Source organism: Hemicordylus capensis, chromosome 3 (genome assembly GCF_027244095.1).
Source record: "Hemicordylus capensis ecotype Gifberg chromosome 3, rHemCap1.1.pri, whole genome shotgun sequence".
NCBI classification, from domain to species: domain Eukaryota; kingdom Metazoa; phylum Chordata; class Lepidosauria; order Squamata; family Cordylidae; genus Hemicordylus; species Hemicordylus capensis.
Window position 1 is genome coordinate 9,415,056 of NC_069659.1, and position 25,433 is coordinate 9,440,488.

A 25,433-nucleotide genomic window follows, 5' to 3' on the forward strand; every position below is an offset into this window, starting at 1 on the left:
TTTTACCCCTTAGGGGCTGCCGGTGTCTCTCAGCTTTCCTGCTTCTGTTGGTCTTTTTAATGGGTTTTTTTTGGTGTGTTTTATGATTTTTACTGTTTATCTAATTTTGAGGTTTTAAGTGTGATTTTTATGGAGTTTTGTTGCATTTTAACTTTTGTAAACTGCCTTGGGATGTTTTATAAAAAGTGGTATAAAAATTGAACAATGAATGAAATAAATTCAACTGGAAAAGGACGCCCAGGCGATCCCATCACCATACTGTCTACCAACTCGCTGTTTCTGGAGGCCTCTGTGGGGTTCTGGGGAGGACCACAGAGATGGCGAGCGGTCTGGAAACCCGGTTTTGTGAGGAAGGAGCTGGGTGTGTTTCACCTGGAGAAGAGAAGGCTGAGGGGAGATATTCTAGCCTTCTTCAGGTATCTGAAGGGCTGTTACATAGAAGGAGGAGCAGGAGTGTTATTTGCTGCTCCTGAGGGGAGGGCTAGAACCAAAGGGTTGAAAAGAGGAGGATGTAGAATTAGGCAGGACATTAGGAAGAAATTCCTAAGTGTAAGATCTGTGGAACAGTCTGCCTCATGCAGTGGTGGGCTCTCCTTTGCTGGGGGTTTTCAAATGGAGGCTGGATGGCCATCTGTCAGGGATGCTGTAGCAGTTTCCCATACTGAGAAGGGGGTTGGGCTAGAAGACCACCGAGGTCCCTTGCAGCTCTAAAATTCTATGCAGCTGGTGCTTGACCAAGACCTTTCTGCTGCTGTGATGATATGGATTATACGTTGATGTGATGATATTGATTATACATGTTAAGGCCCCAAGCTATGTCAAGCTTAAAAGGCCCTGTACCAATATGTGTGTGCGTGTGCGTGTATGATTGATTACAGGTGAAACTCGGAAAATTAGAATATCGTGCAAAAGTCCATTAATTTCAGTAATGCAAATTAAAAGGTGAAACTGATATATGAGATAGACGCATTACATGCAAAGCGAGATAAGTCAAGCCTTAATTTGTTCTAATTGTGATGATCATGGCGTACAGCTCATGAAAACCCCAAATCCACAATCTCAGAAAATTAGAATATTACATGGAACCAAGAAGACAAGGATTGTAGAATAGAACAATATCGGACCTCTGAAAAGTATAAGCATGCATATGTATTCAGTACTTGGTTTGGGCCCCTTTTGCAGCAATTACTGCCTCAACGTGGCATGGATGCTATCAGCCTGTGGCACTGATGAGGTATTATGGAAGACCAGGATGCTTCATTAGTGGCCTTCAGCAATTCTGCATTGTTTGGTCTCATGTCTCTCATCCTTCTCTTGGCAATGCCCCATAGATTCTCTATGGGGTCAGGTCAGGTGGGTTTGCTGGCCAATCAAGCACAGTATATTGTATACTTTTCAGAGGTCCGATATTGTTCTATTCTTCAAGCCTTGTCTTCTTGGTTCCATGTAATATTCTAATTTTCTGAGATTGTGGATTTGGGGTTTTCATGAGCTGTACGCCATGACCATCACAATTAGAACAAATTAAGGCTTGACTTATCTCGCTTTGCATGTAATGCGTCTGTCTCATATATCAGTTTCACCTTTTAATTTGCATTACTGAAATTAATGGACTTTTGCACGATATTCTAATTTTCCGAGTTTCACCTGTAAGTGCTGTCAAGTAGGTGTTGACTCTTAGCAACCACATAGATAGATTCTCTCCAGGATGATCTGTTTTCAACTTGGCCTTTGAGGTCTCTCAGTGGTGCATTCATTGCTGTCGGAATCAAGTCCATCCACCTTGCTGCTGGTCGTCCTCTTCTTCTCGTTCCTTCAGTTTCTCCCAGCATTATGGACTTCTCAAGGGAGCTGGGTCTTTGCATAATGTGTCCAAAGTATGATAGTTTGAGCCTGGTCATTTGTGCCATGAGTGAAAATTCTAGATTGATTTGTTCTGTGATCCATTTGTTTTCCTGGCTGTCCATGGTTATCTTCAAAAGTCTTTTCCAGCACCAAAGTTCAAAAGCGTCAATGCTTTTTCTATCTTGCTTCTTCAAAGTCCAGTTTTCACATCCATAGTGTGTCATGGGGGAAACCATTGTCCGAACGATTCTAATCTTTGTAGGTGTAGACACATCACGGCATCTAAATATCCTTCCTAAGGCCTTCATTGCAACCCTACCAAGTGCTAATCTGCGGCGTATTTCTTTACTGCAACGTCCTTTACTGTTGATGGTCGATCCTAAAAGGCAGAAGCTATCCACCACTTCAATGTCTTCATTGTCAATTCTGAGGCTGGTTGCTGTATTCATTGTCATTAGTTTAGTCTTTTTGACATTTAGTTGTAGTCCCATTTTTCCTCTGTCTCTGTCTATCTATCTATCTGTCTATATTCTAACAAAAGGAACAATACAAATAGAAACAATAACACTTCATTTTTACTTGGAAAGATGCAATGAAAAACTAATAAGCTAACAAACCCTATTATTTCTTGCAATAAGCCTGTTTGCATTGGAAATACCTTTAAGAATGTACTTTATGTAAAATGTGACATTTACTCCTTACTTTGTATTCCGAGGCCCCTCATAATGTGAGGCTTTCTCTTGTGCCTGAATCCGGCACTGATTATACTGCTCCTGCCTGAATTTATTTTGACACTACATTTTGTGAATGGATGCTTGTTTTAAATTCCTTGTTGCTAACTCCTTTGGACTTTTTCCATGGAGGAAAAGTAGGTCCGACATTTAATGCATTAAAAGAAAAACCATTGGCTGTGTTTTCACACAGCTTTCCTTTTTTCTGGTGCACTTCCTTCGTAACTTGGAACAGGTGACTAATTCTTGACCAGCCTAGCCTACCTCACAGGGTGGGTGTGCTGATAAGGTGGGCTCACTCCTACATAGGCTCTGTAGAAGATGGTTGTGATAAAGCCTCCCTGGTATTTGTCAAAGGGAGAGCTGAGCTCTGTTTGGAAATGAGAACACTCTAAATTGCTGGGAGGAGACGGCTCTTTGGGGGAATCCCAGCCAGTTCCTCTTGCCTTCCACTCTGTAAGTTCAGAGAAAAGCAGAGATTGTTGGGCCTCCAAGGACTGCTAGGAGACCGGCTTCTCAGCTTTAGTGGCTGGCAAATTGGTCATGGCAACCCACTTTCTGGATAAACAGAGGGGAGGGGGCTGATTCAGAAAGAGGAGGGAGGGAGGGACGATGCAGACTCTTCTGTCTTGGAAAACACGGGCATTCTTGCTCCTGTCCCCACAAAGAGCAGCACAAGTTCGGTAAGTGTATGTGAGAGGTTTGTTTATTTATTTGTTGGTAAATTTATATACCGCCTTTCGTTAAAGCAATCCCAAGGCGGTTTACAGCAAAAATTTAAACACAAGATGGTAAAAAGGACACAATTATCTTGTGTTTCTTTTCAGATTGTGAGCCCTTTGGGGACAGGGATCCAACTTATTTATTTATTATTTCTCTGTGTAAACCGCCCTGAGCCATTTTTGGAAGGGCGGTATAGAAATCGAATGAATGAATGAATGAAAATATTAAGTGAAAAAATATTAAACAAATCTGATTAAAAATGAAGGCCCTGTCCCGCGTGCACGACAACCGAGCCTCCCTCATTGTCAGCACCCGGAGCAGAGCCCCCTCAGATGACCTCGCCAAGCAGGCAGCAACCCATAGGAACATAGGAAGCTGCCATATACTGAGTCAGACCATTGGTCTATCTAGCTCAGTATTGTCTTCACAGACCGGCAGCGGCTTCTCCAAGGTTGCAGGCAGGAATCTCTCGCAGCCCTGTCTTGGAGAAGTCAGGGAGGGAACCTGAGACCTTCTGCTCTTCCCAGAGTGGCTACATCCCCTGAGCAGAATATCTTGCAGTGTTCACACATCAATTCTCCCATTCAAATGCAACCAGGGCAGACCCTGCTTAGCTATGGGAACAAGTCATGCTTGCTATCACAAGACCAACTCTCCTCCTATGGCAGCAGGCGGTCCCTCAGGTATCCCAGGTTGCATTGACCATCCTAATCCAGGTATTTCTGCCCAGATGCCCTGAGAGTTGCACATTTTTCTATTAAAGATCTGGAAAAATATATATTTCATTCTGCACACACACACACCACTCTTTGCTTCCCTGTAGCTCTTTGGTTTGCATTCCATTTCAGGCCCAACATTACTGTGTTTCCTCAGGAATGCAGGAAGACAACCCACTTGCATCAGAGTTGGCCCAGTTTTGAATCCTGAATCCGGTTCAAGTCAGGGGCTCCCAGTCGGCAGGTTCCCAGATGTTGGACTACAACTCCCATAATCCCCCAGACTTTGGCCATTTGGGCTGGGGATGATGGCAGCTGTAGTCCAACAACATCTGGGGACCCAAGGATGCTATAGATAAAAATAAGATAAAAAGCAGATAAAAATATTTTTATCTGCTATAGATAGAAATAAGAGGAAAGAGAGGGAGGAGGAGAGCTGGTCTTGTGGTGGGCAAGCATGAATTGCCCCCTTTGCTAAGCAGGACCCACCCTGGTTTGCATTTGAATGGGAGACTCCATGTGAGCACTGCAAGATATTCACCTCAGGGGATGGGGCCTCTCTGGAAAGGGAACTTGCAGGCTTGCATGAAGGTGGTTCCAAGTTCCCTCCCTGGCATCTCCATGATAGGGCTGAGAGAGAACCCTGCCTGCAACCTTGGAGAAGCCACTGCCAATCTGTGTACTGTACTGAGCAAGATGGATCAAAGGTCTGACTCGGTAGAAGGCAGCTTCCAATGTTCCTTCCTAAGAAAAGCCCCTCTGTGCTGTAATTTCACATATATGGCACTTCATTAGCAGCAGCCATTATGACTTAATACATTGTAATTATTAGTAATGCATGCATTTTAAGAAATAAATGCTTTGACCCAATGGATCCCCAGGAGTGGAACTTTTGCTCACAGGCAGTGAGGACGCTTTCTCAGGGGAGAAATCCTAAAGGGGCCAGAGAGATACCATCGTCTCGTCTGAGATAATCAAATCTCCAGGGCATTTAACCAACAATACGTACATGACCCTAGTGGTGGCAATGACTCTGATCTTGGTGGTTTATCAAGGGGAGAGGATAGGGGGAAATAGGAAACTCCCATTCACTGAGGTCTAGAAACTTTGTTATTCACCATCTCTGGAGTTTCCCTCACTGGGTAAAACTGGTTGAATGCAACCCATTTCACCAGAAATGGTTGTTCTTTGTCTTTATTAATTAAACTAATACAAAATGTTGTAAATGCAATCACAATAAAATAATTGCAAAGGAGAGAAAGAAAAGAAAAGGATCGAAGACACTAAACACAGCAAGCCCCACCCTGGCTTCCCTCCCCATCCTGCCCCCTCTCACAGATGTTTTCCTCCTTAGCTGAACCAGGAATGAGCTTACCTGGCAGAGAAATGTTTGGGAAAGAGGCTATAGGGAAATAAACAGTGGACAGGGAGATAGGATGCAGCCTGTGTAAACCTTTTACACTAAAGATGAACCCACCCCTCAAAATTGCCCTCTTTTATACATGATTGCGGAGGACCCAGGTTTGAACAAATGGATCTGCCACAGTCCTCTGGGCTTTCATCAATAACAATAGCAAAAGTACTGATTTGGAAAAGTAGCAGGGACACCGCCTACTACAACCAGACGCAGCCCTGCACAAAGCCATTTAGAACTGCACCTGTTCATACAAAGTGAAGAACAAGCAAACTTCTTTTTGTTCCTCTCCATAATGATATCAGCTCAAGTTCAAAACATACGGTAACTGGGGGGAAAGAGGGCAGGACCTCAAAAGATAAAAGAAAGTGTTTCAGGCACCAAAACAACAAACAATTGTTCTCTAAGCCCGGGGTTCTCAACTTGTGGTCCTCCAGACGTTGCTTGACTTGAGATGTTGTTCAGCAACATCTGGAGGCGCACAGGTTGGGAACCCTTGCGCTAATCATTAGGGGGCCATATGTCTTTGAAATGCTAACTGAGCAGACACTTCTTAAAGTGATGATTCTCTTATATTTAGCAGGGGCAGAGCAACTGGCCCTATACATCTCCAGCACAGCATCCCTCCAGTGGCTGTTGGTGGTGTCAGTTTTACATTTCTTTTTAGACTGTGGGCCCTTTTGGGACACGGGACAATCTTATTTATTATCATGTTTCTATGTAAACCACTCGGAGAGCTTCATTTGCAAAGCAATATATAAATATTTGTGTAGTAAATATATCTGCTTTTTCATGCATAGTATAATGTTGCTGGGAGATGCTGTACTTGCATTTGGGTCTGTTACTGGAGGGTTGATGTGCGCTTTCCTGTTTCACCTCCCACAAACTTGGGCCTGGGCTTCTCCTGAGTCAGACCACTGGTCCATCCAGCTCGGTATTGCTGACACTGACAGGCAGCAGATCTCCAGGGTTTTTCAGGTAGGAGTTTTTCTCAGCCTGATTGAGATTCAAGTCCACAGTTTCTTAGCTTCATCATTGCTTTAAGATTAGGTGGGTGCTCCCTGGCATTCAGCAGACCATTAGGCTGGTAATAAAGTCAAGGTAAAATGTGCCGTCACGTCAGTGTTGACTCCTGGCGAACGCAGAGTCCTGTGGTTGTCTTCAGTAGAATACAGGAGGGGTTTACCATTGCCTCCTCCCGCACAGTATGAGATGATGCCTTTCAGCATCTTCCTATATCGCTGCTGCCTGATATAGGTTTTCCCCATAGTCTGGGAAACATACCAGCGGGGATTCGAAGCGGCAACCTCTGGCGTGGTAGTCAAGTCATTTCCCCGCTGCACCATTAGGTAATACTATCTTCTTAATGTTTGTTCCAGTTTTGGCTGCAAACATAGGAACATAGGAAACTGCCATATACTGAGTCAGGCCATTGGTCCATCTAGCTCAGTATTGCCTTCACAGACTGGCAGCGGCTTTTCCAAGGTTGCAGGCAGGAATCTCTCTCAGCCCTATGCTTTGGTAGTTTGTTGGTTCAATAAAAAAATCTTGTCCTATTGAAAAAAAATAATCTTGTCCTATCTTGGAGAAGCCAGGGAGGGAACTTGAAACCTTCTGCTCTTCCCAGAGCAGCTTCATCCCCTGAGGGGAATATCTTGCAGTGCTCACTCTTCTAGTCTCCCATTAATATGCAACCAGGGTAGACCCTGCTTAGCTAAGGGGACAAGTCATGCTTACTACCACAAGACCAGCTCTCCTCTCTGTTTTGGGGGCTGACTTCTTTCACTCTTTCTGTTGTATGCTGTAGCCATTGAGGTTTGCCTGGAGAGGGAGAAGGTGGGCTGTGTCCTTTCATTCAAAGCTAAGTTTTGCAGCACCTGTGTTGCAGATGAAATATACTGCTACTCATTTTTACTGCAGTCAAACAAACGTGCTTCTTTGTTGCTGGGCTGAACACACTAACTTAATAATAATAAGAAACTATTTCTTTATTTATATACCGCCTGGTATATACATCTCTAGCTGCCCCATAACAAATTGTTCTCTGCGTGGCTCACAACACAACATTAAAACATCCAATAAAAAACATCAAATCACAACACACTCTGTATTAGTAATTTGAACAGTTTGTGATTTTGTAAACTTTTGAAATTTTTGAATTTTCTTATTATTGTTATTAATTGTTATTGTTTGTTAATCTGGTCTGTGACACCAATAAACATACTACTACTGCTGCTACTACTGCTACACACACATACATACACTCCCCATAACAAATGCTTGACTAACAAGCAGAAGGTTGGTGGTTCGAATCCCCACTGGTACTATATCGGGCAGCAGCGATATAGGAAGATGCTGAAAGGCATCATCTCATACAGCACGGGAGGAGGCAATGGTCCAAAAACATCTGGGGACCCAATGTTGAGAATCCCTGGTCTAACTCAATGGAAGGCCATCCCATCCATTCATCATGAGCATCCACAGCTGACTGACAGAGCACCTGCTTTGCATGCAGCAAGTCCTAGGTGTTTTCCGTCTCTGGCATCTCCAGGTTGGTCTGGGAAAGACTCTACTTGGAACTCTGGGCAGCTGCTGTTGCTACCACTCAAAGTGCTGGACTAGATGGACCAGTATTACAACAATGCAATAAGTCTCCAGTATTCTCTCATCCAGAGGAAACACATCTAAATAGTGCTGCATCTGGAACTTCTCACAGTGAGAGCTGGTCTTGTGGCAGCAGGCATGAATTATCCCCTTTGCTAAGCAGAGTTCACCCTGGTTTGCATTTGAATGGGAGACTACATGTATGTGCACGCTGCAAGATAATCCCCGTACGGGATGGGGCCGCTCTGGGAATAGCACCTGCCTGCTTGCATACAGAAGGTTCCCAGCTCCCTCCTTAGCAGCAACTGCAAAATGGGGCTGAGTGAGACTCCTGCCTGCAACCTTGGGGAAGCTGCTGCCAGTCTGGGTCTGTATGTATATATGTATGTATTTATTTATATTTTTACATTTATATCCCGCTCTTCCTCCAAGGAGCCAGAGCGGTGTACTACATACTTAAGTTTCTCCTCACAACAACCCTGTGAAGTAGGTTAGGGTGAGAGAGATGTGACTGGCCCAGAGTCACCCAGCTAGTTTCATGGCTGAATGGGGATTTGAACTCAGGTCTCCCTGGTCCTAGTCCAGCACTCCAACCACTACACCACACTGGGTAGGCAATACTGAGCTAGAAGGACTAAGGGCCTGACTCTGTGGAAGGCATCTTCCCATGTTCCTGTTATGAACCCATGCTAACTGGGCAGAGAGGCACCTTTTAACGTGGTGATTCTCTTTACTTAGCAGGGGGAGAGTAACTGGCCCTATCTACCCAGCACAGTACCTCCAGTGACTGTTGCTGGTGTCTATCTGATGTTGCTTTTTTCAGATTGTGAGCCCTTTGGGTACAGGGATCCATCTTATTTATTTATTATGTCTCTGTGTAAACCGTCCTGAGCCATTTTTGGAAGGGCGGTATAGAAATTGAATGAATGAATGAATGAATGATAAAAGGCTCCCTTTCCACTGTGGCTACCTCATACCAAGTCAGATCATTGGTCCACCATCTAGGTCAATTTTCCATCTTGAAGTATTTGACTGCCGAGTGCGTTTTGATGTGGACGGATCATAGCCACCATTACTGTAGACCTTCTGAACATAATCACGTCTGTTATCATGTCCTCCTCATAAATCACGGCTCGCCCAAGCTGTTGCCCATTCCTGTCTCGTACGGGAGTGATGAACGAGCTCGGAGCTCCTCCGGATAGCAATAAAGGAGCAATGAGCACCCGCCGGATGGCCCATTTGCATATAGATTGAATCACTGGGCCCTGTTCGTTAGCTGCTGCAGCCGAGACATTTGGCATTTTAACGAGGCCCAGCGTCAAGATCCTTGCCATCGAGTGGATTTATGAGGTAATTAATGGTGCTGCAATCGGGGTGGTTGGACAAGGCGAGTCCTAGTGGTGGAACGAGATGTGTGTGTTGTGGGAGTGGAGGGGGAGAAGCTCCTTAGTGCAATTTGAGAGATGTCTTGAAATCCACAAATCACACAATATGCAGGATGAATGCAATAAGGTTTTTCGAAGCGGCTGTTCCAAAACTCCTCTCACCAGACTCGGTTTCTGTCAGGTTGGAAGCCAGGGGTGTACCTAGAATTGAGCGGATGGGTTCAAAGAACTCGGGCCTCCCAGCTCCTGAGGGCCCCCAGCTCCACCCCTCTCTGTTTTCTTCATTATCTCCCTCACTCTGAGGAACTGCTGGGGAGAGGGGTGAACATGGGTCCCCCTTTCCCCTAGCTATGCCCCTGTTGGAAGCAGATGGACAAATGGCTTAATTCTGTACAAGGCTGTCTCTGATCAGCATTTGTTGCTGGGGCTGATGGGAGTTGTAGTTTATGCCTTTATTCGCCATGTCTTTAGTTATTCATCATAGTTATTTCTTATCCCCCTATATACATAATAGAGGCTATTCTTTCCATAACTTTTTTCTTGCCTTGCAGTGCTTATGCTGCTGGCTAGTTTTTATCTAGTTGTTGTTCTGCCCATCATGTTTATGTAATTTTATTATCGTCTTTGGACTCTGAGTGTATTTTTACATATTATCATTCTTCTCGTTTTGCATTTTGTAGTCCTCTGGAAGAAGAGGTATCTGTCCTCCTCGAAATGTGCTGGGATTTGTTTTCCATAATACCATACTTTCGCACCATTCCCTTAGATGAGACACCCGTCAACAGTTATTAGGGAAATGGTCATTTGTGGACGTGCCCTAAGGTCAGACCAGAAGGAGGGTTTTTATTTTGTTGCAGAAGGCGGCTTAAGGCAACTCTTGAGTCCCTCGGCAGATTAAAGCTGTATTTTACCAGTCCAGTATAGCTGTGTTTTATACCAGCCAGATATGCGAGGACAGCTGGTCTTGTGGTAGCAAGCATGACTTGTCCCCTTTGCTTAGCAGGGCCCACCCTGGTTTGCATTTGAATGGGAGACTACATGTGGGCGCTATCAGATATTCCCCTTAGGAGCAGGGCTGCACAAGTCAAATACCCTGGTGGGCTGGAACCAACCATGACTTGATAGGCAGGGGCCGAGGTAAATTTTCAGCACATTAATGATTAAATTAAGATTAATTATTAAAAAATATTAATGAAAGCAAGTACTAGTTAGCTGGAGCTTGAGGAGGGAAGAGGAGGCTCCTAGCAACCTTTATTATCTTATTTCTTTTATTATTATTTATTCGATTTCTATACCGCCCTTCCAAAAATGGCTCAGGGCAGTTTACACAGAGTTTACACCGAGAAATAATAAATAAATAAATAAATAAATAAGATGGATCCCTGTCCCCAAAGGGCTCACAATCTCAAAAGAAACACAAGATAGACACCAGTATCTCAAAAGAAACACAAGATAGACACCAGCAACAGTCACTGGAGGGATGCTGTGCTGGGGGTGGATAGGGCCAGTTACTCTCCTCCTGCTAAATAAAAAGAATCACCACGTTAAAAGGTGCCTCTTTGCCCAGTTAGCAGGCAGAATTTTCCTCTTCCTGGGCCCCCATGGACTTTCAATGCCTTCAAAAGTCAGTTTTGAAGGGGGGTTGACCCCCACCAGGTCCATGGGGCAAGGCGGCATTTTGCGCCTCACCTCAAACAACACAATCCTTTGGGCCAGCCCTGGGGCCAGCAAAAAAGTCCCTGCAGGCCAGATCCGGCCCCCGGGCCTTATGTTGTGCAGGCCCGCCTTAGGGGATGGGGCCGCTCTGGGAAAAGCAGAAGGTCCCCAGTTCCCTCCCTGGCAGCATCTCCAAGGATGAGATTCCTGCCTGCAACCCTGGAGAAGCCGTTGCCAGTCTGTGTGTGCAGACAATACTGAGCTAGATGGATCAATGGTCTGACTTGGTATATGGCAGCTTTCTTTGTTCCTAATTCCGGTTGTATGTATTTATGGATCTAAAAATACAACATGATAAACATAACCCAGCAGCTGGGTATAGTGGCCTGATGGGTGATGGATACCCTCCCAGCCAGCCTCATTTCACAGCCCAGAACAGACAGTAAAGATGTGAAGTTTACCAAACTCAAAGTGGAAGACCATTCATTTGGCTTGGTGAACGTCTGCCAGGCTGCTTAAGGACATAAGAACGTAAGAACAGCCCTGCTGGATCAGGCCCATGGCCCATCTAGTCCAGCATCCTGTTTTGCACAGTGGCCTTGACACTGAATCGGACCATTGGCCCATCTAACTCAGCAGGGTCTACCCCAGGAGTTCACAAACATGGGCCCCAGTTATTGCCAGACTACAGTGCCCATCATCTACAGCCACAATGGCTGAGGATAATGGGAGTTGTTGGACGACAGGATCCAAGGTTGGAAAGCCTCAGTCTACACTGTCGGCAGAAGTTATCCAGGGTTTCAGGCTCAGGGTCTTTCCCAGGCTAGCTGTGCCTCGAAACGCCAGAGACTGAAGCGAGCTTGTCTGCCTGCAAAGCATGTGCTCTTGTGCAAGAGCCTTCTTGTGCGAAAATATAAGATTGCGCCATTGTGCTCGCACAATGGAAGTCAGGGTCAGAGCGTTGCCCAAGTGTGATTCTGTGGTTTGGCACGCTTGTGCAGAAGGGCCAGTGTGGTTTTAGATGCCTGCAGCAGCACAGGCAGCGCTGAACTGCCTGCAGTATGCTACGCAGCATGTCGGCCTCTACCACTGGGCAGCATTGGGCAACAGGGCTCTGCATGCATCCTGAACATTGTGAAGTCTTATTACGTGTGTAATGGCATCAGATTCAGAGGCGGGCTGTCTTTGAATACCAGTTGCAGTTGCAGGGGTCCATCTAGCTCAGTATTATTATTATTATTATTATTATTATTATTATTATTATTATTACATTTATATGCCGCTCTTCCTCCAAGGAGCCCAGAGCGGTGTACTTCATACTTGAGTTTCTCTTTCACAACAACCCTGTGAAGTAGGTTAGGGTGAGAGAGTAGTGACCGGCCCAGAATCACCCAGCTAGTTTCATGGCTGAATGGAGATTTGAACCCGGGTCTCCCCGGTCCTAGTCCATCAGAAATCTCTCTCAGCCTGTCTTGGAGATGCCAGGGAGGGAACTTGGAAACGTCTGCTTTCAGGCATAGAGGTGCTCTTCCCAGACGGGCCCCATCCCCTAGCAGGAAGATCTTACAGTGCTCACACATGTCGTCTCCCAATCATATGTAACCAGGGTGGACCCTGCTTAGCAAAGGGGACAATTCATGCTTGCCCACCACAAGGCCAGCCGCTGCCAGTCAGTGTAGGCCATACTGAGCTAGACGGACCAAAGTCTGACTCCATAGAGGGCAGCTTCCTGTGTTCCTGTGCAGGGCTCTTTCTGTTTTCCCCTTCCTGCTGGTTCCACCAGAACAGAAGCGAGCCAGCATTTTCCTCCTGGCAGCCGCCTTGTGCAGCCAGCCTGAATGGAATGCGAACGATTTATGGGCTCTGCCCAGCAAGCGAACTGCGCCCTTGATTGCCTGCACCGCCTCCTGTCAATACTGCTCTGCAGGTCACAGGCTGCTGTGTCACAAGCCACAAATCACCTTCTGGAGGGGGGGGGGTTCTCAGGAGATTCATTGCCGGGCGAACATGGGTCCCTCTGGTTTTTCAGAGACGGCACTGACTCTGGTGCAACCCTCGCATCCGCTGGAAGAGATTGTTATTGCAAACATACCTTCTATGCTGAGAATTTGGTCATTGTGTGCTGGAGAGGCCTTTGGGGAGAGAGAGAGAGAGAGAGAGAGAGAGAGAGAGCTCTTTGCCAAGATCATGTGGTTAACGCAACTTAGAGGCGCTCTTACCCCTGGACCTTGGGGACCCGGTCCGTGGCCTCCAAGGTGCAGGGGGCCTCTGCCACCCCACCCCGCTGCTGCCCCATGGCGCCGAACACTTCCAGAATTCAAGCGGCCATGTCACGGGCTTGCAGCACTGTATTATAACTAGGCAGGCATGCCGGAGCTTCCTCGCCGTTCTCAAGGGACGCTGAGCCGAACAGTCAGGCCCAGTGGCCGCTTCCGCTCCGCCTGCCGATGCCACCACCACGGGGGGTGGGGCAGGCCTGCTTGACTCACCCCCCACCCCGTCTGTGCACATGGCAGCTTGAATTCTTGAAGGGTTCAGCAGCGGGGTAGGGAGGCGGCAGGAGGCCCCCCCTTAACTTTTTAATTTTAATTTGCGGCTGGCGGGGGTTCTGAAGCCCTTCAGGTCTGGGCACCAAAATTGCCTAGGTGCGCCCCTGCTCGAAGGGCAATGAAGATACCACTCGATTACGGCATCTGTAACAAATGGAGACAGGCCCATAAAATGAAATATTTGCAGGCCTCCTTCGGCATCTGATCTGGGGTAGTTCCCTTCTTTGCTTGTTTCTGTAGCAAACTCCCAGAAGTTTCTGAAGACCCTCCAGAGCAGTGTTTCTCAAACTTTTTGGAGTCAAGGACCGCTAAATTCTTCGTGCAGAGTTTCAAGGACCGCTACATTCTTCATGCGCAGTTTCCCGGACCAGCAGTTAGTAAAGGGGTTTCAAGTCTGTCTGTCTATCTATCTATCAGACTTCTATACTGCCCAAAACTTGCATCTCTGGGCAGTTTAGAATGAAAATAATATAAGCATTGAAATAATTTAATTTGGAATCTTTTGCAAACATGGAATATTAGGGGTTCTTAACCTTGGGTCCCTCAGTTAAACTCCCATAACCCCCAACAACAATGGCATTTGGCCATTATGGCTGGGGATTATGGGAGTAGAAGTCCACCAACGTCTGGGTACCCAAGGTTGAGAACCCCTGAATCTAAAAGCCTGGGTGAACAAATTTGTCTCCAGTATGTCTGGAGTGGAGGTGCTTGTGATTACTCAATGGAGAGGGGATGTTGGGCCATTAGAAAAATTCAAAAGCTACATGGGGCCAATGAAAACAACATACAAGCAAGCCCCACTGATGCAAGAGGGAAACAGCGTTCCCTCTCAAGGCGCCTCGACCACAACAGGCAGCTGGGTTTCAATCAACCAATCTTTGGCTGCAAACAATGAGCATGCAAGAACCAGCAGCCCTTCAAGTGGCGCCCACTGCCATACTTTTTCCTCCATGCCCCCGCACTGCATACAGTTTGAAGCTGTAAAGATAGGGAATAAGATAGCTGTAGGAAGATCTCAGCAGCACATGGAGGCAAGGCACAAGAAGGGTCCCATGCCTCCGTGATACTCTTCCTCTTCCGTGCCATGTGCAAAATTGAGGAAGTGAGTGCCTTGATTTCAGTTGGGGGGGGGGGGGTTGACTCCCAGTCAGGGACCGGCACTCAAGCCTTCGGGGACCGGCAGCGGTCCAGGGACCGGTGGTTGAGAAACACTGCTCCAGAGGATGCTCCACTTGTTAGTGAAGGAAAGCAGGAGAAGAACTCATCACACCCTTTATTTACCAGATTAAGGATGGTTTCTGCCTTTATTCCCTACCATTGCTGTTAATAAGGTAGTAATAGAGTTACTATTAATTAAGGTAATATAAGGTAATATTAACTATTGTTAAGGTATTGTTGATAAGGTTACTACCATGCTGGTAGTAACATCATGGGTTACACAGGTGGAGTAATAAGTCAACTTCCTATCTATATCATGCATCTGAAGGACCTGTACCGGGTTGACTTTAAAAATGAACCCATTCACACACAAAAAACCCAGGTATCTGTACACTCATCAATGTAATGTCTGAATAGAGCTATAGAAGTGTGGTAATATTTTTATTTCTGGCTATTCTCCCAAGAAATATCCACCGCCTGCCTGAAATTTTAAACATTACCAGAAGAGTGTGCTGCAGTGCAAGAGATCAGAGCCTTATTCCCCCCACCAAAGTGAGAAAAAAAGGGGCGATTGCTTGCATTAGACCAAATATTGCCATTTCTTAGAGCGTCCTTTCCTGTGCCATTCATTTCATTCGGGACCTCTCTGCCTTTGTTTCATAAGGAATGAAAAACGTGCTGAATGGGGCCACTTTGGTTCAGGTTTGCTTTCGTTCTGAAATGAATGCACACTCTTAACACATGTGCAGTAATTCAGTTGTGCAAATGTGTGCCACTGCATGCGAAGTCAGCTGGGGTGGAGTGGGGTGAGGTTGCCCTGATTAAGAAATGGGTTTGGTTTTCCTGCCACTTCTTCAAAAGCACCAGTGGGTACTGGATGAGGATGAATGGGTTGTTGAATGGGACAGTATCAGTGGCATCCTAGTCCTTGCAAATGACATGTGGCACTTTACTGATGGGCAACATTTCAGCCTTTATTGGCTACTTTCGATGCAGAATCTGAGTTTTCCTGGCAGATAATTTGGATTATTATTTTTTAAGTAACCCTGTATAGGAATATGGTTTAAGGTAACAAAATATAGAACACAACTGGGCAGCCGGGGAAATCACAGGAGAGCTGGTCTTGTGGTAGCAACCATGACTTGTCCCCTTAGCTAAGCAGGGTCCACCCTGTTTGCATATGAATGGGAGACTAGAAATGTGAGCACACTGTAAGATATTCCTCTCAGGTGATGGAGCTGCTCTGGGAAGAACATCTAGGTCCCAATTTCCCTCCCTGGCTTCTCCAAGATAGGGCTGAGAGAGATTCCTGCCTGCAACCTTGGAGAAGCCGCTGCCAGTCTGTGAAGACAATACTGAGCTTGATAGACCAATGGTCTGACTCAGTATATGGCAGCTTCCTATGTTCCTAATTTGTGGTTCCTGCAGAACTGCAAGTAAAAAATAAAAATGACCTGCCATGGTTAGCATTGTGCGAATCGTGTTATATTTCTGCCTCAGTGTTCCTCACCTGTGAAATAGGTGTGTTCATCATGCTGCCTTTTATAATAGGTGACTTTGCATGACTGTCGGCAAGTCTGTCAGTGGGGGAAATGTCAGGTATATATTGGGAACTGAGCATATATTCTCCTGCCAGGTGTGACATCCAAACCCACTCGAGTCCAGTTTCCAAGATTCTCTGCCCAACAATCTCCCGCCCTCCACCCAACTGGCGTAACAAGATTTGAAGTCGGGAAGAGAATGTCAGGAGAATATTGGGTGGAATGCATGGGAGTTGGGAGATTTGGGCAGATTTGGCCGTCACCCCCGCTGGGAGTTCACGTTCTCCTTTCCCAACGCATCCCAAGCATTTCTCCCACTTACTGGTGGTTGTGTGAAGCTTCCCCGTGCCTTTGTAGAGCTCTGCTGGGCAGTTTTGGAGTTCTGCGTTCAAACCCCTGAGTAACTCAGATGTAGATTTCTACTTGTATAAAGAGGTCATCACGGGGCATGGCTCATGCGGTACAGGAGGCAGTGCTCCATCCCCTAACCCAGTGATTTGCAACTGACCCCATCCCCCAGAGCCACTATTTTGTACCTGGCTCCAAAGAATGCACCTTGGTTTCTCCTAAGAAATAAAGGGTGACTAAGAATAAAGGAAATAAAATTAAGTAGATCCTGCACACCTACCCCCCTGGATAAACCTGTTTCCTTCATCCTCAGTATTTTTTCCACAATTGTCCATTGTTATGCATTGTTCATCATCTTTATTCACAAATATTATTGCGTCTATGAAACCCAGACTAGCAATTCCTTGCTGCAGCTTTCCTTGGGTATCCCCTCTGAGTCCCTTAATTTAATACATATTAACGGTTCAGGATGCCTCGTGCTCAATTATTTAAAATTCCGTTGCTATGGCTCCACGGCTTGGTGATCGGTTTAAAGCAAATGCAGATGGTCTTTGGTTTTGGGTTCCCAGTTGCACTTTGGTTAACTTGGTGCTTCAAGGTATTAGGTTAATTAAAAGCCATGTGTTACATGGGAGAACGGGCTACATTTGTGGATTAATAAGTACCCAAGAGAGCTCACAGTGACTCACAACCGCCTTTCTCGGGCCGGAATTTTTTGCCCGCTCCAACAGAAATCTGGAAATCGGCGTGGATTGCACAAAAGCAATGGCAAAGCTGCCTTCTTCAGTTGAGGACCAAAGGACAGGCCACCTTTTGTAATGGATGTACAGGATCTCTTGAATGAAGAGAAGATCTCAACCAAGAGCCATCTTGTGAGTGGATCCAGGAAACGCCTTGACGCAGGAATGGAAGAGCATGGTTGCTACTCTACAAGGAACTATAGAGTATAGTAATTTGGTGCAAATTTGGTGGGACTGCCGTGAGGCTTTCTCAGCTACCAGAATACGTCTAAGATGGGTGTTATTCTAACAGCCTTTGTGGAATGCTAACAAGGCAGAAGCCACCACCATGTTCCAGTATCGTGAGATGGACAGCCCTGAGAAAGACCAGGGGAAGTGGACTCTGCTCCGTAACATCAACCAAGTGTTGAAACCCCCCACGCTCTTACCGGTGAGAGAGATCTGTGTTGCTTCTACATATAAGGCCTTATAGCCATACTGGAGACCCACTCCTGAAACCTTACCATACATAGCAGGCTAGGTGTGCTTGGGTATCATCCATTGTTTGGAGGATCCTGCGACTGCATCTTACGTCAGCAGGCCGCTCTTGTGTACTGGTGTTCTGACAGTGTCAGAAAGAAAGAGGGTTGGTGATTGAACAGTAGGGCTTACTGCTCAGCTAAAGAAATTGGAGTCAATCATATGAGTCTATTAATTGGTTAAATTAGTATAAAGTTGTATTGGAGTACAAAAAGTGTACTTAAGCAATTCCCTTGTGTGGTATGTCAGCCACCTAAGTCTGAGCGGCTAGAGTTCTTGTCATTCTTTATGAGTTAGCTTTCTCCGAAGTATCTCTGCAGGTCTATGCACATGTTACATTGATGCACATGCAGGGTCTGTACATGTATACATGTTGTGTGAATGACTATTCATAAAAGCCAATCCAGGCAGTGGAGCACTCAGAAATGTAGCATACAATTCACGTGTACTACTTGTATGTGTGCTGAACATAATGCACAATTAACTGTAAATGTGTACGAATGGAGGGAAGAATGTTGTGTCTAGTGCACATGTGTATAAATTCCTGCACATGCACACTAAGGTGTATGTATATAACACTGCGTGGCCTACTAGTTCACACATTGCAGCTGTTGAAGTGAATTGGGATAGCATATTGGCAGACAATTACATTTCCCCTTAATATACCTGTATCAAAAACAACAAATGCTAGCTGGCAGGCAGGATAAATTACTGAATAGCAGCAGTCAGGAGCTACTCTAAAGGACTATTTAATAATTTCAACGGGACTATTCAGCAATAATTTTGTCCACATGTCAGCTGCAGTCTTGGCTTTTAAGTTGAGGGAGGACAGGCTATTGCAGAGTAAATGGATATAGCATGCAGAGTGTAAGGCTTTCCACAATGTGTAACAGAAGGAGGTTTGAGTCGCACTGATCTATCATATGGGTGTCTCTGTGCTCATCTGTGAAATATTGTTAGGCACACCATTTGCTTTGATACAGCCATATTACGATACGTTGCAGTGTGAATGCAAGGTTGCGCATGCACAGTATGTCAGTCGCTATGATCTGCCCTGGCACATACGCCATCAAAATTGCTCTAAGGATTTTAGTAGGGGCTGGATTCAGGTACTTGTTAGTTTTAATTGGATTGTGCTTCGTTTTTTCTTCTGTTGCTTTGTGTTTAGCTACTGATTTATAAGACATCCTGAAAACTGTATTTAGAAAGACCACCTGTTTTGTCCCTGAGCTTCAGCCATGCCCCTGAACTAGGGGTTCCCAACCTTGGGTCTCCAGATGTCGTTGGAATACAAATGCCGTCATGCCCTGCCAGAATGGCTGGAGACCATCATATCTGGGCATAATGGGAATGGTAGTACAACAAAATCTGGGCACTCAAGGTTGGGAATCTCTGTCCTAAATGCGGTGGGTGCGGGTGGTCTATGCTGGAGATCCTTCCCATACATTTCATTGGACAAGCTTTATTTATTGATTTAAAATATTTCTATACCGCCCCAAACTTGCACCTCTAGAACTATGTTCTAGAACTATGTTCTAGAACTATGGGGAAACAAACTTCTCTTTTCCCACTTCCTCCACACCGTGCATGCTCTTTCTGCTGTACCAATCCTCTTGCCCAGATCAGCTTCACTGTGGGCCAAAGCACATGTGAAAAAATGAAAGACCAAGTGTGATTTGATCATCTTTGGGCCCATTGAACCAGCTCGTAGCCTAGAAGCAAAAAGAATGTGAATCCATGGCTTCTGCTTCTACTCCTATTATGGATATTTTTATACCATTTTTCAACAGCAGTTTTCAAAGCAGTTTGCATAGAAAAATAAATAGTAAAGGTGCTTCTCTGTCCCTACAGGGCTCACAATCTTAAAAAACCCACACAGGCCCGGTTCAGATGTAACATGGAACCACAGGCCCAATGGACCTGTGGTTCTCTACCCTCACCTCTCCTCACTCTCCTGTCCGCGTTCGGACTTGCAGGAAAGCTGCCTCTCTGCACTCAGCGAGACTGCAGAGAGGCGGGAGAGCTGGCTGCGTGGGCTTCCTTCCTTCCTGAAGGACAGCCCACACAGCCAATCAAGCCAGAATGAGGGAGGAGCTTCCTCCCTCAACTATGGTTCTGTGGGGCCCAAACTGTGGTGCCAGTGTTCAGATGTAATACTGGCACTGCAGAAATTGAGTGTGTGGCGGCAAAACCCCACTCTGACCAAAGGTTTAGAGTGGAGTTTGGCGAAGGAAACGGCGGGTCACTTCCATCTGCAAACTCTATTTCCCCAAATTTGGACGTTTGGGTTAGGAAACTGGAGTGAGGAGACCTCCCATTAACCTGTTACGTCTGAACCAAGCCATAGTAGACACCAGCTACAGCCACAGGAGGGATGCTATGATGGGGCTGGATAAGACCAGTTGCTCTCCCCCTGCTAAATATAAGAGAAATGAAGAGGTGCCTCTTTTGCTCAGTTAGCAGGGCCTTAACAGATAATCATGATTCATCTAATACCAACCCCACCCCCCACAACTCCTTATGATACGGAGGAGGTGGGGGGCCAACTATTTCACCTTTACCAGCAGATAAGAAAGGATTGTTTGAGAATAAGTCTGCAGATAGCAGCAGAGGCAAAACAATATAGAACTGATAAGGGGTTTACATTGTAAGGATAATTTCCGACATTCTGCAGAGTGCCAGCAGAGGATCCCTGCGTGACTCATGCATCCTCTTTTTGTGATTTATTTCCATATAATGCTATATTCATCAAGATGCAATTATAATCCAGTGTTAGAAAGCAATCTCGGCTGATAGCATAAAGTAGTGGAACAATGCTTAGAGTATCCTCCTATAATATGTTAAATTTAATTTAAATTATGCTTTAATCTCCAGCCTTCCAGCACTGTGTTTCTCATTTCAATTATGTTGGATCCATCATGCTTGGAAAATCATATTTAATTTAGATTATACATCAAGAGTCTGATCAGTACAAATTGAGACAAACCTTTGGGGCCATACCAGTATTTGTTTATTAGCTTCTGAATACACTAAAAATGGCTCCTGTTTGCAATTCTTGGGTAATATATGGTGGCATTGAGATATCCATCCTTAGATGGTACATCATGTATCACTTCTAGTGCTGAATCTGAACTATTACTATTTTATACTGTTACTATGACAATTACTGTTATTTATATACTATTTATTTATACAAAATTTTCAACAAAAAAGTTCTCAAAGTGGCTAACATAGGAAAAAATAATTTTAAAAAGAAAAGATGGGAAGAACAACTTCCCATGTTCACTGCTGTCTTTGCAAGCAACCAAAATGGTAGCCTCATTCAGTGTTTTCAGTGGTGGGTCATGAATTCTTGTTCGTTTGGAATTTATGTAAAGGTAAAAGTGTGCCATCGAGTCGATTTCGACTCCTGGTGCCCACAGAGCCCTGTGGTTTTCTTTGGTAGAATACAGGAAGGGTTTACCTATTGCCTCCTCCTGCACAGGAGATGATGCCTTTCAGCATCTTCCTATATCGCTGCTGCCCGATATAGTACCAGCGGGGATTCGAACTGGTAACCTTCTGCTTGTTAGTCAAGCATTTCCCCACTGCATCACTTATGGGAGGTGGCTTATTGCTGGTTAGTGACAGTTGTGGAGGTGTGTGTGTGTGTAAATATTAAACACCGTGCCTGTGCAGGGCATGCAGGAGGTAATGCTGGAGGATTTCCCTGAATTACCTCCTTCATGCCCTGCACAGTGTTTAATATTTACACTCTCTCTCTCTCTCTCTCTCTCTCTCTCTCTCTCTCTCTCACACACACACACACACACACACACACACACACACACCACAACACAAAAGGAACTGTCGGGTCTGAGTCAAGGTTTTCTCCGTTTGCGCTCCAGTCATCTGCCTTGCTGCTTTAGTCCCCGTATTTCTTCCATATACTGTTGATGAAACTGCCTCAAGGGTGATTGTTTGGCACCCCTCTTTTCGGGTAAATGTTTTAATTTGTGCAAGCGCCTGAACTCAAGAAAACTGGCTTGAGAGATAGGTTTTAATTAACAAAAGGAGTTTATTGGAAGAAAAAATAATGAAAGCAATAAAACTAAGTTATTAGGCAGCCCTAGCAATAAAAGCAATACAAATATGTTTAAAAATAAACTAATGTAAGGCACTTCTAGCTTAAAGTTCCCAGGTTATGTGTAAATTCCCAGGCATGAGAGAGTTACTTTAAGGATGGAAAAGGGGAGCTCACTGGGTCATGGGGTTAGGGATATTTATATCCTAGAACGTGTCCTGGGGGCACATTTCTGTTGTCATACTCTGCTGAATAGAAGGCCCCGACAGAACTGTTCAGAATGCATTGTTTCTGATCATCCTTCCTGGGTAGGACAGGGTGTGGATCGCCTATTGTGTGTAAGACTGATTGTAATGAAAACTAGAATATGCAGGTGTGTCAAAGAATATCCTGTGTTGGGGCAGACTCTGCCAATAATTCTGTCAAAAGTTTTGATAGGCACACTTTCAGAGTTATGTCACTGACTCATCCCTTTTGTGATGGAGGCTGCTGCAGCACTTGCCTTATCTGCTTCCCCTTCCTAGCCTAATTGCTTTGTTAGCAACAGGTTTTATCTCTCTTTGTGAGAGAATGAGGGGAGTTTTTTCAGTTCATCCCAAGTCCAAAATGACCTCGGATGCCAGATAGCTCGCAATAGCTGGTTCTGGAGTCTGCTTAGCTGGGCCCCCACATAGGGATTGGGTTTGTGTGAAGCTAATCCCTGATGCAATTTGTGTTGCTTGCAGCCAAATCTAGGGGTGACCAGTCCATTGCCAACTAAGTGACTTGTCCCCATGTATAACATAAACTGGGGGCTCACATTGTGGTGCAGCTCCTGAGCATAGCAAAAGTGCAATCTCCAAGCCTGGAGATGCAGCTGTAAACAGGGAGGCTTCTGGGAGCTGGGCAGAATAAGCTCAGCTAGCAACCTTACCAAGGGGCCAGTTTTGAAGTGGATCGGCAAGGACGCTTAGGAGCTATCATGTCTATTGCCCTGGTGAGTTCGCTGCTCCAATTCTCCACCAGAGCATCAACAGGATTACCAGCAAAGGCAACACTAAATCCTTCCAAGGCTTCTTGGAATCCTGTTGAATCCAATAACTGTCTCGGGTGGACCATCCTAATAGGCCCCTCACCCCTACGGAGGTGGGACGTGGTTTGTGAGTCCAACCTTAACTAGATGGTGGTCCACCAATGACAATGGGGAAATCACAGGAGTCCCCACCTATGGAACACCACCCTGATTAGAGTAAAAGACCAGATCAAGCATGTGACCAGCAACATGTACCAGCAACAAGTTCGCTTGGGATAGGCCCATAGTCATGGCCGCTAAGAAATCCTGAATCGCCCCAGCCAAATTGTTTCAGCAGGTGCGAGCGGGTCACTTTAACAGGAGAAAGGCAGGTCTTACATGCCCCTCCACTGCTCTGCCGCCCCAGTGTGGCGCTGCTCCTATTAAGCAGCCACACTGTCTGTTTTGAAAAGCCACACCGCCTGGTTTCTTCTTAGGAACATAGGAAGCTGCCATATCCTGAGTCAGACCCTTGGTCTATCTAGCTCAGTATTGTCTACACAGACTGGCAGCAGCTTCTCCAAGGTTGCAGTCAGGCATCTCTCTCAGATCTATCTTGGAGATGCTGCTAGGGAGGGAGCTTGGAACCTAGATGCTTTTTTCCAGAGTGGCTTAATCCCCTAAGGGGAATATCGTCCAGTGCTCACACTTCTAGTCTCCTTTCATATGCAACCAGGGCAGACCCTGCTTAGCTAAGGGGACAAGTCATGCTTGTTACCACAAGACCAGCTCTCTTCCTGGGAAGTTTCCTTTTCCCAGCAGCCCATGGGCAGACTAAATGGCATCCGCACATACACAGATTCTATCTTGAGTGGTCCAGGAGTAACTTCCGTCCGAGTTGGTAACCTAATACATAGATATTGTCAGCCCATTATTTTTCTCCCAGAATTTTTCTTGGAACGACACTGAGAGTGAGTCAAGTCCTAAACCTATTCTGAAGTAAACTACAACAACACACCAGCAGCCATGATCTCTTTTGCATCTTTTGCTTTGTCTCTGTTCAAAAATCAAATACCACTGCTATGTTTCTTTTTCTTTTTCAGGGGGACTATGTATGGATGGACCTCAAGACTGGCCGGGAATTTGATGTTCCCATTGGAGCGGTAGTCAAATTATGTGATTCGGGACAGATCCAGGTGTTGGATGATGAAGGAAACGTATGTAAAATAGAATCAGAAATGTACCATTTTGTTTTTAACTTGCTAGTCTTACTCTGTCCTATGAGATCCCTGTTCGGGATTAAGGAACATAGAAGTTTTACATAGAACTTTGTGTTAAACAATGGGCAGAACCAGATATGCAGTAAACATGGCATGCCTAGGCCCTTCTCCAAGGTCCAACATAGGCAGCTGAGAAGAGATCATCGGTAGGAGTGCTTAACTCTTTGCTCTTACTGCTACTACTACGGATAATTATATTCCACTCTTCAACCAAAGTTCTCAAAGAAAAATAAATAATGCATAAAGAAGATGGTCCCCTGTCCCCAAGGGGCTCACAGTCTAAAAAGAAACATAAGGCAGATACCAGCAACAACCACTGGAGGGATGCTATGCTGGGGTTGGATAGGGCCAGTTGCTTTCCCCCTGCTAAACAAAAGAGAATCACCACTTTTAAAAGGTGTGTCTTCCCAGTTAGCAGGGCAACTCCTCCCCTAAGCTGTTTTTTTTTTAAATTTAATCTATTCCTCTAGTAGAGTTATAAGTGACCCTTTGGCAACAGGACTCTGAAGGCAGCTGAGATACAATACAATATAAAGCAAAACAGGCTGATATACCGAGCAAGGATGCATCGGTGTAGCGAGAGAGCAGCCTGACAGAACTTCCCAAATAACTGCACTGGTGCAGTAGGCAAGTGGCAGTTTTTGACGCCCTCGGCCCTCCCCTTCCGCAGGAAGCCAGCTGTGCAAGCCAAGGACATTTTTTGGGAGGCATAGCATGCTTCCTAGGGAAAGAGGAAGGTGTCAAAATTTGCCACTTTCCCACTGCACTGGTGCAGTTAGCAGGGAGGTTATCCCTGCAGTACATCACTGCATCCTTGCTCTGCGCATCAGCCACCATTTTTAGAAAATCAAATTGCAGCAGCAGCAGCAGCAGCAAAAACACTGAAATCCAGCACGGCAAGGGTTCTCAGACTTGGTCCCCAGATGTTGTTAGACTACAACTCCCATCATCCCTGGTGGCTGTGGGTGATGGGAGTTGTAATCCAACAACAGGCGACCAAGTTTGATCACTCCTGCAGCAAGGTCATAAGACAACATAAAAACTAACTACAAAACATGCCGGAAATCATGGGCAAATAAAATTAATTTCACACCAGGCAACAAAAAGACCTCAAAGATGCTGCCAGGCAGGCTTCTCTGGGGAGGGCTCCAAGACCATGTTTCCTAGTAG

At 45.6% G+C, this 25,433-nt stretch overlaps 1 protein-coding gene across 9 annotated transcripts in view; it reads left to right on the top strand.

The window, feature by feature from the left end:
• MYO7A (myosin VIIA) overlaps window positions 1–25,433 on the top strand; it is a 188,866-nt gene that overhangs the window by 31,584 nt on the left and 131,849 nt on the right. For 3 of the 9 annotated variants that reach the window (XM_053309985.1, XM_053309987.1, XM_053309986.1), the window contains exons 1-2: window positions 17,737–17,840; window positions 24,087–24,200. In XM_053309985.1, coding sequence (XP_053165960.1) covers window positions 17,739–17,840; window positions 24,087–24,200 — 216 coding nt within the window. In that variant the 5' untranslated portion in view covers window positions 17,737–17,738. Of the gene's footprint in view, window positions 1–3,203; window positions 3,260–9,289; window positions 9,384–14,839; window positions 14,955–17,736; window positions 17,841–24,086; window positions 24,201–25,433 lie in introns of those variants that run through there. The other 6 variants (XM_053309990.1, XM_053309989.1, XM_053309991.1 and 3 more) reach the window with 5 other exon arrangements.